The following is a 13565-nucleotide window of genomic DNA, read 5'->3' on the forward strand; positions in this document are numbered from 1 at the left end:
AAATACAGTAAATGGACAAAAGTACAAAGATTCACAAAATGTTTAGGGGTTTGTGTCCCCCCCCCCCGAAAAAAGTACTGTAATATATAATTTATACTTTTCAGATTTATACATTTTCACTGATTTCAAAACTTGACTTCCTCCCCCAACTTCTGCAGTTCCTTAAATTTATTTTTAACATCTTCTGCATATCCACATTAACTTAATTTGTTCATTTATTCATCTTCTTTAAATATATACACTTGTGAAACTGCAGGTTATTGCAATAATCCCGCCAATGTTTTTAATCTCCTTACAATTTATCTGTAAATAGTCAATAAACCATTCTAAAGGTTATATAGTTCCTCATCTCCACTCTTACTCTCAAACCAACTGGCCCCATTTTAAAAAAAGTGCATGTGAGAAAGATAAATGCGTGTGTGTGTGTGTGTGTGTGTGTATACACACACACACACACACACACACACACACACGGTGCTGAGCTCCAGAGACATGTTAATGAATCTTATTAATTGATTTCACAATAACAAATCACAACCCCTTACTCCGCTTTCCAAACCCCAGCCCCGCACCTATACACGTGTACACACACACACACACACACACACACACACACACAAAAGCACCGTGCACCTGTTTCCGGAAGTTGACACGTTGCCATAGTAACCCAGACCCGGAAGGAAGGAAGGCCGGCCGTTTTTGAGGGGCTGGGCGATCTACGGGCGGGGAGGCGGAGCTAACTCTGACCACGCCCACTCCCCGAGAGCCAGCTGATCGCACAGGTGGCGCGTTGCGGGAAGTTCCGCGTCGGGGTTCCGAGCTGCTTGGCCGCCGTCCGGCGTGGGGTTTGCCGCCGCCTTTGCAAATGGAAGCGTTTGTGCACTTCACCAACCAGACCCAGGGTCGAGATCGGCTCTTTCGGTGAGGGGGGAAGGAAAGAGGCGAGTGGGTGGCGGGCTGAATGGCAGGTGTCCTCCAAAAGTTTTGTTTTTGTTTTAGCTTTATTTTGCATTTATTGCTAAAGGCACTTTTAAGGCGGTGTTCAGATAGAGTTGTCGATTTCGCAAGCCTTTCCCACCACACCAAAAACAGAGAGAGAGAGAAGCAATTGTGCAATCCTATATACTCGCCGTGCTTTTTTTCTAAAAGTTTAGGGGTACTCATTTGGACTCAAGAAAATCACCATTTTAGAGTTCAAATCGGGGGGAAATAAATACAGTAAATGGACAAAAGTACAAAGATTCACAAAAAGTTTGGGGGTATGTGTACCCCCAGGAAAAAAGCACTGTATGCTCGGTAGTTAAACTCAGAAGGACTTACTCCCTGATAAATTAGATTGTAGGATCTCTGCCTTAAGTATTGCATACAACTTCATAGAAATGAAATGCAACCCAGGGACACCCCTCTGAACCAGGCATAGGCAAACTCGACCCTCCAGATGTTTGGGGACTACAACTCCCATGATCTAACAAGTGGTCAGGGATGATGGGCGTCGTAGTCCCAAAACATCTGGAGGGTCAAGTTTGCCTATGCCTGCTCTAAACCATAAGGGGTGTCCCCTGCCTGAAACCCTGGAGAGGCTGCTACCAGTCCGAGTAGGCAGTAGATTATTATAGAATCATAGAGTTTTGGAAGGGAACCCGAGGGTCATCTAGCCTAACCCCTACAATGCATGGTGCCTTCGTTCCATATCTTTAGGTGCCAGCCAAAAACATTCCTCTTTTCCTAGGCCTTTGGCAAATTTAACAATCTGTGGTCCACAGCTGTCCCTGGGTAGGTTCAAACTGCCAACCTTCTGGTTAACAGCCAGACCCATTGTGCCAACATACTGAGCTCGATGGGTCAGTGGTCTGACTCATAGAACAAACATAAAATACTGCCTTCTACTGAGTGTAACACTGGAGCTAGGAAAACTGAGGTTCAAATCAAGTCTCCACCCCCGTCATTCAGCCCAGATACTGAGCTCCAGCTCCGAGGGCCTTCTGGCGGTTCCCTCCCTGCAAGAAGTGAGGTTACAGGGAACCAGGCAGAGGGCCTTCTCGGTGGTGGCACCGCCCTGTGGAAAGCCCTCCCACCAGATGTCAAGGAAATAAACAACTCTCTGACTTTTAGAAGACATCTGAAGGCAGCCCTGTTTAGGGAAGTTTTTAATGTTTGATGTTTTATCGTGTTGGATATTCTGTTGGGAAGCTCCCAGAGTGGCTGGCGAAACCCAGCCAGATGGGCAGGGTATTAATAATAATAATAATACAGTAATATCAACATGAAGCTCACTGGGTGACTTTGGGCCAATCACTAGTTCTCAGCCTAGCCTATCTCATTGGGCTTTTGTGAGGATAAAAATTAGGCATGTATTGTCTGAGCTGCAGGAGGCGGAAGTGGCTTATAAAAGAAATTGATTATAATTATTTTTGAAACTGCGGTGCTCTTGTCAGCAGCAGTTTAATCTGGAGCAATGAACAGCTGATCTCTCGATCTCTCTTCTGTGAAAACCCAATCATGTGAGGACCAGCAAAGCTAGTTATGTTTAGCCTGGAGAAGAGAAGTATTCACATATCTGAAGGGCTGTCGTGCAGAAGATTTGGCAGACTTGTTCTCTGTTGCCCTGTGTGGTGGATGACCCTTGCTCCAAAAAGCGTGGTCAAAATTAAAGGGTTCAGGAACTCAGACCAGACCGAATTTCATCAAATCATGCACAGACTTTACTAAAACAAAACTCTACAAGAGAGGGTGGGGAAGCAAATCTGTTATGATTGCATTTTTATGAGAAGCTTTGTGAACCAACATGGAAACCATTACCAACTATTCTTCAAAATTCACACTCCCTTGATTTTTGCGAAGCTGGTCTCCCGACAGAAAATGTACACATCAGTGCATATAGCGGGGGAAAGTGTGCATGAAAATACATTCATTGGTGAAAGTAACACATAAGCATGCAGTACATTGGTACCTCAGGTTAAGTACTTAATTCGTTCCTGAGGTCCGTTCTTAACCTGAAACTGTTCTTAACCTGAAGCACCACTTTAGCTAAGGGGGCCTCCTGCAGCCGCCGCACCGCCGGAGCACGATTTCTGTTCTCATCCTGAAGCAAAGTTCTTAACCCGAGGTACTATTTCTGGATTAGCGGAGTCTGTAACCTGAAGCGTATGTAACCCGAGGTACCGCTGTATATTGGAGGGGGAGGGAACCGGTTGCAAAGATGTGTGTCTTGGTTGGGACGGCATACAAAAACAGGTAAAATTCACGTGGAAAAATACTGGTGGGTTTTTATGAGGATTAAAAAACAAAATAACAGCCACAGATTTCCAGAGAAATGTGGAGGACTCAACCTAAGGCTGGAAAAATGAGAAAGTTAATAGAAGTCAAAAAGGACAGGTTCATCCATCCCTAGTAGTGCTAGACAAACAGGAATGCAGCTGATGTGCAAAACAGCCAGAGGGAAAATGCTGCCTCACTTAGTCATAACTCAGTAACCGGGCAAATTCTTTGCACACAGAAGGTGCCGGATTCAGTCCTTGGTATCCTCAGGAAGTGCTGTAAGATGCTCCTGTCTGAAATTCTGTAGAACTGGTGCCAGGCAGCCTTTGGCAACCTGATGCCCTCCAGATATTTGGGAGGAAACAAACCACAGTCCCTGGCTTAGCGTCGCACCTCAATGGGGGGTCATGGTTTTGTCTACGGCACATCATTAACCTTGGTTTAGCATGATGTGTGAACTGGGCCAGACTTTAGGAAAGAAATGGGAGTTAGGGAGATGCTTGCTTGCTCCAAGCCAACACATTTCAAGAATACCTGCTCTTACTCTTGGGTGTTTGCTAATAATATATATTTTTAATTTATATATTTTGATTCATTTACATACCACTTAATCATTTCTAGGTGCTGGACATAAAAAAAAAAAAAACAACCCACAGAAAATGGGTCAATAAAACAATACAAAGTTAGAAGGAAACCAAAGACCACCTTTCAATGCTTGCTGGAACAACAAGCCTATAACCAATAACCGTGTGTCTGAGGTTGAGCAAGGAGACTGGCTGTTTGATCTCAATTGGGAAGGAGTTCCACAGGCACTGAAAGAATGGCTTCTAAAAGTTATGAGCCATGGGATACCATCAAGGGACTCCACAAAGATCACAATGAATGGGCCATGATATAAGGGACCAGGCTTTAATAGACCCTGGACCCATATGAGCAACCAGTGTAAGTTTTTAATCACCAATGCTGTGTACTGGCAGTAGTCTGTCCTCATCAAACGCAGCATTTTGCACTAGCTGGAATTTCCGGATCAGCCACAATGGTCACCCCCCACACAGCATGTTGCCGTAATGGATTCTTGATTATAGTGTGCGTGTCCTTGTGTGCATGTTCACATTGCTTGAGTTGCCTCCTAAACCAGGAAACATAATTGTGTGCGTAAGGATATTTTGTGAGCAGTCGCCCCGAGGAAAAGGATAGTTCTGCCCCTTTGATGCTTCTGCCTTAATTTAATTGTGGGAGAGACAGTCCTGTCCCTCTGCTTTTGCCTGTGATGTGAATTGGGTTCTCCGTGTTTTTCCTCCCCATTCCAGAGCAACTCAGTATGCATGCATGCTGCTTAGCTATATGTTAGAGCATAAGACCAGCCGAGAGGAAGTGATAATGAAGCTCAAAAACCTGGAGGCGAGCATGCGCTCCGGCCGCAAGTGTAAGTATGTTTTCTTATAAGGAAATACCAAGAGAGAGAGAGAGGCACGTCTTTTGTAGGCATAATCTGGAGATGGGGAGCAGAAAAAAGGACCAGTTGCAAATGCACAAAAGCAATATATAATTGAAACAGATCACAAATGATGATGAAAACAGTAGAGCCTGTGTTGCTGCACTTGAGCTAGTTAATTGAAATGAGAAGAGCACATGCTTATAATTCTTCATCAGATCTATCAAAAATGATCTGTTGTAGGGGTGGGGGACCTTTGAAAGCCCAAGTCCACATTCCCTTCTGGGCAACTTTATGGGGGCCACATGGCAGTGGTGGGTGGGGCTAGAGGCAAAATGTATGTAAATGTATGTATGTAAATGTTATCTTTGTACCATAAGCTAGTTGGTACACACCCACACAACCCCACTCCAGCCAGCCAAGCACAAGGCATTATCAGAGTTCAAGGACACGTTCCAGACAGGCAAAAACAACCGGGGGGGGGGTGTGCAAAGCAGGACCAGTGAGGGGTATGGTCTGGGGACAGTATCAAAGGCTAAATAGAAAATTTTGGAGGACTGCATTCAGCCAATGGGCCTGAGATCAAACACAACAGAGGTTTTTGCAAGGTTTTTTAAATTACCGTATTTTTCGCTCTATAACACGCACCCGACCATAACACGCACATAGTTTTTAGAGGAGGAAAACAAGAAAAAAAATATTCTAAACGAAACAGTGGATGTATGACTTTTGTGGTTCATGCTGTGGACACAGACATGTGATCTGACGGTGAGTTTGGGGTAGCCCAATGCAAAAATCCTAAGGATCCATGTGGATCCATGCTTTGTAACCATGTTTTTGCACCACTGCGGCTCCAGGCAACAGTGGGTGCATGATTTTTTTGGTGCAAGCTGTAGCCATGGACATGCTATGTGATCTGCTGGTGAATTTGGGGTGACTCGTCAAAGTGGCACCTCTCCTCTCCCGCTTTGCTCCTTTAAAGCAAAAAGGCTCTCTGTCCCTCTCTCCTCCCCACTCAGCGGCTCTTCTCCCGCTTTGCTGTTTCAAAGCGAGCCACGGAGGAGGGAAGGAAGGGGAACCATGGATCCTCTGCTCATGACTGCAGCAGATCCCCCTGCCATCCGTAGGCATTCACTCCATAACACGCACAGACATTTCCCCTTACTTTCTAGGAGGAAAAAAGTGAGTGTTATGGTGCAAAAAATACGGTAAGTAATTTGCTTTAATTATATGTGTGATTTCATTGATGTAGACATGAATGGACATAGTGACTCAGGCTGCATTTCATCCACCCTTATACCTGGAAATGCTCCATTTGAGGAGGACATGCTTGCAAATAAAATCCTATACATCTTCCTTTGCTTTTGCACAGTTTCAGCATGTCACCTTAATTGGCTTTTAATAAATAAATTGCTCAACATGTAAGTAAGCAGGGTACATTGGGGTGGGGGGGAGCCAAGTGGTTGAAATAGCCCTGGGCCAGATGGTGAGTGGCATGGAGCCTGGACAGCCCCGTGGTTTTCCACGGATCTGAGGGCAATGAAACAATCGTTGAGACGGCTAGAGCGCCGGTGGCGGATGACCCATTCTGAAGCTGACCAGACACAGGTTAGAGCTCAATGTCGAGCCTACCAAGTGGCGGTAGCGACGGTGAAGAAGACTTTCTTCACCGCCTCTATTGCATCTGCAGAAAACAGCAGCAGGAGACTTTTTCAGGTGGTCCGCAATTTAGCGGAACCTTACAAAAACCTACATCGGGGCCCAGTACGGGCCACATGATCTCCTGCAATGATTTTGCAAAGTTTTTTGCAGATAAAGTCGCTCAGATTCGGGAAGAGGTAGACGCCACTGTGGGAGCAGGGCCGGGGCGGGAGAGTGCTAAATTGCATGGGATCAATTCCAATCTGTTACCTCCGAGGATGTGGACAGGCTGCTTGGACGAGTGAAACCAACCACCTGTCTCCTTGATCCTTGCCCATCCTGGCTTATAAAAGCTAGCCGGGAAGGGCTGGGCGATGGGCTTCGTGGGATGGTGAATGCTTCCCTCCATGAGGGAGCCTTCCCAGACCCGCTCAAAGAGGCGGTTATCAAACCACTCCTTAAAAAACCATCTTTAGATGCGGCCACGATGGCCAACTATCGCCCAGTCTCAAATCTTCCATTCTTGGGCAAGGTGATTGAGCGAGTGGTTGCTGAACAACTCCAGGCACGCCTGGAAGAATCGGACCATTTGGATCCCTTCCAGTCGGGATTCAGGCCTCATCACGGGACTGAAACTGCCTTGGTCGCACTGGTTGATGATCTCCGGCGGGCTAGGGACAAAGGTGAGAGCTGTTTCCTAGCTCTGCTGGATCTCTCAGCGGCGTTTGATACCATCGACCATAACATCCTTCTGGACCGTCTTGAGGGGCTGGGAGCTGGGGGCACTGTCATACAGTGGTTCCGCTCCTTCCTCCTGGGCCGTGTTCAGAAAGTGGGGGGGGTGAGTGTTCAGACCCCTGGGCTCTCACTTGTGGGGTGCCTCAGGGTTCTGTCCTCTCCCCCATGCTTTTCAACATCTACATGCAGCCGCTGAGAGAGATCATCAGGAGGTTTGGGCTGGGTGTTCATCAGTATGCGGATGATACCCAGCTCTACCTCTCTTTCAAATCAGAACCAGTGAAGGCGGTGACGGTCCTGTGTGAGTGTCTGGAGGCGGTTGGAGGATGGATGGCGGCTAACAGATTGAGATTGAATCCTGACAAGACAGAAGTACTGTTTCTGGGGGACAGGAGGTGGGCAGGTGTGGAGGATTCCCTGGTCCTGAATGGGGTAACTGCCCCTGAAGGACCAGGTGCGCAGCCTAGGAGTCATTTTGGACTCACAGCTGTCCATGGAGGCACAGGTTAAATCCGTGTCCAGGGCAGCTGTGTACCAGCTCCATCTGGTACGCAGGCTGAGACCCTATCTGCCTGCGGACTGCCTCGCCAGAGTGGTGCATGCTCTGGTTATCTCCCGCTTGGACTACTGCAATGCGCTCTACGTGGGGCTACCTTTGAAGGTGACCCGGAAACTACAACTAATCCAGAACGCGGCAGCCAGACTGGTGACAGGGAGCGGCCGCCGAGACCATATAACACCGGTCTTGAAAGACCTACATTGGCTCCCAGTATGTTTCCGAGCACAATTCAAAGTGTTGGTGCTGACCTTTAAAGCCCTAAACGGCCTTGGTCCAGTATACCTGAAGGAGCGTCTCCACCCCCATCATTCTGCCCGGACGCTGAGGTCCAGCTCCGAGGGCCTTCTGGCGGTTCCCTCACTGCGAGAGGCCAAGTTACAGGGAACCAGGCAGAGGGCCCTCCCACCAGATGTCAAAGAGAACAACAACTACCAGACTTTTAGAAGACATCTGAAGGCAGCCCTGTTTAGGGATGCTTTTAATGTTTGATGTATCATAGTATTTTAATATTCTTTTGGAAGCCACCCAGAGTGGCTGGGGAGGCCCAGCCAGATGGGTGGGGTATAAATAAATTATTATTATTATTATTATTATTATTATTATTATTATTATTATTATTATTTTAAAACCCATGACTGATTCCCAAGGGTAGATCTTGCCTGTTAGCTTCCTTCTAAAACTGCGTGGGAAAGGAGGATGCTGTGCTTGCCATGAAAATGTGCCCTGTTCCAGAGATCTGCACCCAATTCTTCCTGTATAAGTCTTATCTCCTCCAATATCCAGCGTTATCTGGTGGGCTGTTGGTACCCAGTGTGAGGTATATTGATGGATCTTGGATTAAGTTCCTATACCAGAAGCATCCATGTCTGTTGACTGGGTGATGAGGTTTGAGGGTTTTGTTGTTGTTTTCAATCAAACAGTGTATAACTTTTATGAAATAGGAAAACAAAAAATGAAAGCTGCTTTATCATTTGCTTGTTGTTGACAAGTCCACTTACCGTACCTTTAACGGTCAGGCGGCTTTTTGGCCTAGCCTCATCCCCATTCACAATCTGGCAGTGACGGCTTGGTGGGGAGTGCCCAGCCAGCAAGTGTGGTCTCCTGGAGGATAAATTGAGGCCTGCCCAGCCTCTTCACCTCGTTCTCCTTGGCGGAATACTTTTTGTGCAATAGGTGTGCAAGTCTACCCATCTCATCACCTTTTGTATTGCTGAAGCCATGTAGTACCGTAAATCTGTTTTGTTTTTAAGTACTCTTCTGCTCTGGTTCGCCAGAAGCGGCTTAGTCATGCTGGCCACATGACCCGGGAGCTGTACGCCGGCTCCCTCGGCCAATAAAGCGAGATGAGCACCGCAACCCCCGAGTCGGCCACGACTGGACCTGATGGTCAGGGGTCCCTTTACCTTTACTTTACTCTTCTAAAGACCCTAACTTGCATTATGTGTTGCTGTTATATATTGTTTGCTTGCCTGCAACCATATCCAAGAAGCTGATATTTAGAAGACCGTAGGACCCTGTGATGGAGTGTAATTGGGATAATAAATGCGATTAACTCCAGCCAGTTCCAGGTGGGATTTTGTGGGTGGGATTCACTCACAAACCAGCAAATTCAAGATGTGCAGTTAAAGTGGATTTGGCACTCTTGTGCAACCAGCTGGCTTCGTGTGCGTGTGTTTTTGTAAGCACTTTCCTTACACATATGTACATTCACACAAACACACAAACACACACACACAGAAGATACATATATTTGTGGTAAGGAAAGTAATGGGAAAATCCCCTGAAAAGTGGGGGGGGGAGATAATTGCTTTACATTATGTCGTACAGTCACCCCCACAAAAACATCAGAATGTATGCTCAGTGAACGGTGACTGTCGTATAATCTCCTGTGCAAACTTTGAGCAAGCAAATTGGAATGAAAGCTCAGTAAACAGGCTGTCTGGAAACAAGGCCCTTCTAACAATTGTGGGTTCTCTTGCAGTGTTCAGGCTTGGTAACATGCTGCATGCCTTCGTTTCGGCCAGACACGCCTCCCAGTTGCCAGATTTGGTTCCCCGCTGCTGCCTGACTGCCTCCAACCTCAACCGTGTCCTGTACTTCATGTGCGACACTGTCTTGTGGGTGAAGAGCGTGGGGCTCATCTCGGATATCAACAAGAAGAAGTGGCGCAGCCGGGCGACCAAATACTACTACTATTCCCTGCTGATAAACCTGGTCAATGACTTGTACGAGCTCTGCTGGCGCATGGAGCAGGCCGCACGGAAAGAGAAGCTTCAAGGGGACTCATCTCGGCTCCAGAGCTTAACTTCTCTGGCAACTAATGGCCTGCAGCCATTTCTCCTCCTCCTCTACATCACACTGAAAAAACATCCTCCTTTGCTTCTGGACACGGTGAAGAACCTTTGCGATCTCTCTAGTCCGTTGGATGTGCTGGGAATCTACAAAACCAATCCCGGAATCATTGGGCTCTGTGGCCTTATCTCCTCCTTGGTGGGGATCCTCACCATCGCCGTCCCACAACTGAGACTGAAGCATTGACTTTGGACACTTCCCTGATGGCTTCCATTTTGCAGAGCAGTCCTTTTGGATATCAAGCCCAATTGGGTGGGCTTCCTCTGTCCTGTCAGTGGACTTGTTCTCTGCCACTGCCTTCGTTTCCACCTCTTTCCTCATGTGATTTTGCCGCCCTTCGATGGGAGAAGGCATCAATCAGTGATGGCATCAGAAAGTGTGTGCCGGATTTATGTACAAGCTAAACAAGCTATAGCTTAGGGCCCCACTCTCTTGGGGGCCCCAAAAAAATTTATAGGAAAAAAACCCCACTGGGTGTACTTTGATAAAATACATACTTTGTTATGTGCAAATGGCTTTAGATACCTATTAGGTCCATAAATTAACATATAGCATCTATTCGGCACAAAAAACAGAGACAATTTGTTGTTGACAAAGGACAGCTGGACATATAAAAGGCCCCATTACCTTCAGTAGCTTAGGATCTCATCAAACCTAAATCCAGCTCTAGGAAAGACTGAAGGAAATGACTTTGGAACTATGTAACAAGGAATGTGAAATTGTACAGTCAAGATTTGGGTCTGAATGTAGAAAAAAATGGCCCGTGGCCCTCAAGAGACTTTGGCTGAGGGCAGTCAGCGGGTTATGTCCAATGTAGCACTAAACAGATATTCTGATCTCCCCCTCTCCTCCCCTGCTCACCCTTGAAACCTATTCTGGGGGCTTTCCCTAACCTTCCAGAGCAGATTTGGGAATGGTGAGGGGGGGGGGTTGTAGAATCCTCTAGCCCTAATCCTTACACTGAAGTCTTGTTGAATACCACCCAGTTTATCTTTCGCTGGAGAACTGAAGTTGGTTTGGAATCATAGAATCACAGAATTGTAGAGTTGGAAGGGACCATGAGGGTCATCAAGTCCAAGCCCCTACAATGCAGGATTCTTTCGCCCTTGAACCCATGACCCTGAGATTAAGAGTCTTGTGCTCTGCCAACTGAGCTATCAGAGGGGTCACATCTCAGGCTATGGGCGCTTTCACATCTGATCTAGTTTTGCAAGTTTTGTTTTGTTTTGTTTTTTAATCGCTTCAAAAACTTGCCAAGCTGTTTGACTGGAGGCTATAGTGGGAAAGCAAAGCCTTGTAAAAAAAAACCCAACAACAACAAGACTGTTGTGTGTACAACTTCATTTTATCCAAATGCTGCTTCCAGTCAAACAGAATATATAAAAGTGCAAAACCTAGTTCACCTTTTGTATAATGATATAAGTATGCATACTACGAGGAAACCATTCGACTCTTTGGAGAGTGGGGAACTTCTCCCCACACCCAAAAGATGTGAAGGCATGGGAGGGAGGCAGAAAAATGTGTTGTGGGAAACAGTGTGGCTACTGACTCTTGATATGGACTCTAAAAAATGTAAAGGGACCCCTGACCGTTAGGTTCAGTCACGAACGACTCTGGGGTTGCAGCGTTCATCTCGCTTTACTGGCTGAGGGAGCCGGTGTACAGCTTCCGGGTCATGTGGCCAGCATGACTAAACTGCTTCTGGAGAACCAGAGCAGTGCACAGAAATGCCGTTTACCTTCCCACCAGAGCAGTACCTATTTATCTACTTGCACTTCATGCTTTCGAACTGCTAGGTTGGCAGGAGCAGGGACCGAGCAACGGGAGCTCACCCCGTCACGGGGATTCAAACCGCCAACCTTCTGATCAGCAAGCTCTAGGCTCTGTGGTTTAACCCACAGCACCACCTGAGTCCCTTTATGGACTCTATGACTGCCCAAATACAGTTGTACCTTGGAAGTCGAACGGAATCCGTTCCAAAAGTCCGTTTGACTTCCAAAACGTTTGGAAACCAAAGCTCGGCTTCCAATTGGCTGCAGAAATCTCTTGCAGCCAAACGGAAGCCCCTTCGGACGTTTGGTTTCCAAAAATAGTTCGCAAACTGGAACAGTTACTTCCGAGTTTGCGGCATTCAGGAGCCAAACCTTTCAAGAACTAAGTTGTTCGAAAACCAAGGTACAATTGTATGCAATTGCAGGTATCCAGGAATTCTGTGCATGTTCTTTATAGGGCTACCTCCTGGCCCATATTTATCCTGGCCAGTCTGCAGATTCTCACTCCCAGCCTCCTAACATATAGGGATGCCAGGCCTAGCACAGAATATGCCTTACTTCCTCAGATAGCACTGCCTTTCTTGTTGCTTATGGTAGTGGGAAAATCACTTTTTCCAAATGTCACTGGGTGAATGCTTTGTTTGTGTTTCCCTGCCCCCTTGTGGTGGGGGGGGCATGTGGGGGGTGCAGTGTATGCACACAGATGAATCTGAGTTAAGGCACAACTTGCTTTACAACAAAAGGAAGGGGTTGCTTTGCAACAAAAGGAAACCATAGGTCAGCTGTAGTTGGAGAAAGGCCCGAGGAACAAGCTGGGTGGCTTGAGACGGGAGAACATTGTGCAATGTTGCCAGCAATTTTGTAAGATTCTGAGCAAGCAATCTTATCATTATCAGAGCTTCGTGGTTCTCCCCTACACACACACACACACAAACTTCCAGGCGGCAGTAGGTTTTGGTTTGGTTTTGAAAATTAAGGGTGTAATAGGATACATTAAGGGGACGCAGGTGGCGCTGTGGCTCAACGTGGTTCAGAACAAGTTCTTCACAGGGAGACATTTGGGCCTGGAATAAATTTCATGCCAAGCAGATGGGAATTATCCCTTCACTGTCTGTCTCTCCTTGCCTACAGTTCTGCCAGTGCTCGCCAGCTAAGTTTACAGGAACACCAGAAGAAGCTGCAGGTCTCAGCCAGGGAGTTTTATCCCAACCCTACCCGGAGATAGGGATGCGGGTGGTGCTGTGGGTTAAACCACAGAGCCTAGGACTTGCCGATCAGAAGGTTGGTGGTTCGAATCCTCACGACAGGGTGAGCTCCCGTAGCTCGGTCCCTGCTCCTGCCAACCTAGCAATTCGAAAGCACGTCAAAGTGCAAGTAGATAAATAGGTACCGCTCCGGCAGGAAGGTAAACAGCGTTTCCATGCGCTGCTCTGGTTTACGCTGCTCAGAAGCAGGCAGATTAGTCACATGACCCGGAAGCTGTACGCCAGCTCCCTCGGCCAACAAAGCAAGATGAGCGCCACAACCCCAGAGTCGGCCACGACTGGACCTAATGGTCAGGGGTCCCTTTACCTTGGATACTTTAAGAGCCCGGCTCTTTTGGTGTAGAGAATGCAAGTTGACTTTGGAATTCCATTTCCAATGCAAGCCTGCAGGTTTCTGAGTTTTAGCAAGTCATTAATTCCCCCCCCCCCGCCGCCGCCCAAAAAAACACACCCCTAATTTGCAGGGTTGTTGTGAGGCAATCCAGTGTACAGCTTCTTGGAGGGACAGGCAAACGAAATAAGCAAACAAGAGTCTAGGTTGTCTG

General features: G+C 47.1%; 2 protein-coding genes and 1 long non-coding RNA gene across 7 annotated transcripts in view; 1 reads left to right on the forward strand and 2 right to left on the reverse strand.

Annotated features, from left to right (window-relative positions):
- WDR93 (WD repeat domain 93) overlaps positions 1–731 on the reverse strand; it is a 25651-nt gene extending 24920 nt beyond the window's left edge. Inside the window, exon 1 of one of the 3 annotated variants that reach the window (XM_081838937.1) lies at positions 634–731. The gene's annotated coding sequence lies outside the window, so the exon portion shown is untranslated. The remainder of the gene's footprint in view (positions 1–633) is intronic. The other 2 variants (XM_081838938.1, XM_081838936.1) reach the window with 2 other exon arrangements.
- Positions 1–12752, forward strand: part of PEX11A (peroxisomal biogenesis factor 11 alpha) — an 18729-nt gene extending 5977 nt beyond the window's left edge. For 2 of the 3 annotated variants that reach the window (XM_081839308.1, XM_081839310.1), the window contains 2 exons: positions 4569–4684; positions 9613–12752. In XM_081839308.1, coding sequence (XP_081695434.1) covers positions 4569–4684; positions 9613–10169 — 673 coding nt within the window. In that variant the 3' untranslated portion in view covers positions 10170–12752. Of the gene's footprint in view, positions 1–779; positions 922–4568; positions 4685–9612 lie in introns of those variants that run through there. The other variant, XM_081839309.1, reaches the window with a different exon arrangement.
- The window catches only part of LOC309329006, a 45177-nt gene that overhangs the window by 27364 nt on the left and 4248 nt on the right, over positions 1–13565 (reverse strand). The gene's annotated exons all lie outside the window — the stretch shown is intronic.

This window comes from Podarcis erhardii, assembly GCF_964252035.2.
Source record: "Podarcis erhardii genome assembly, chromosome: 14".
Lineage (NCBI taxonomy): Eukaryota > Metazoa > Chordata > Lepidosauria > Squamata > Lacertidae > Podarcis > Podarcis erhardii.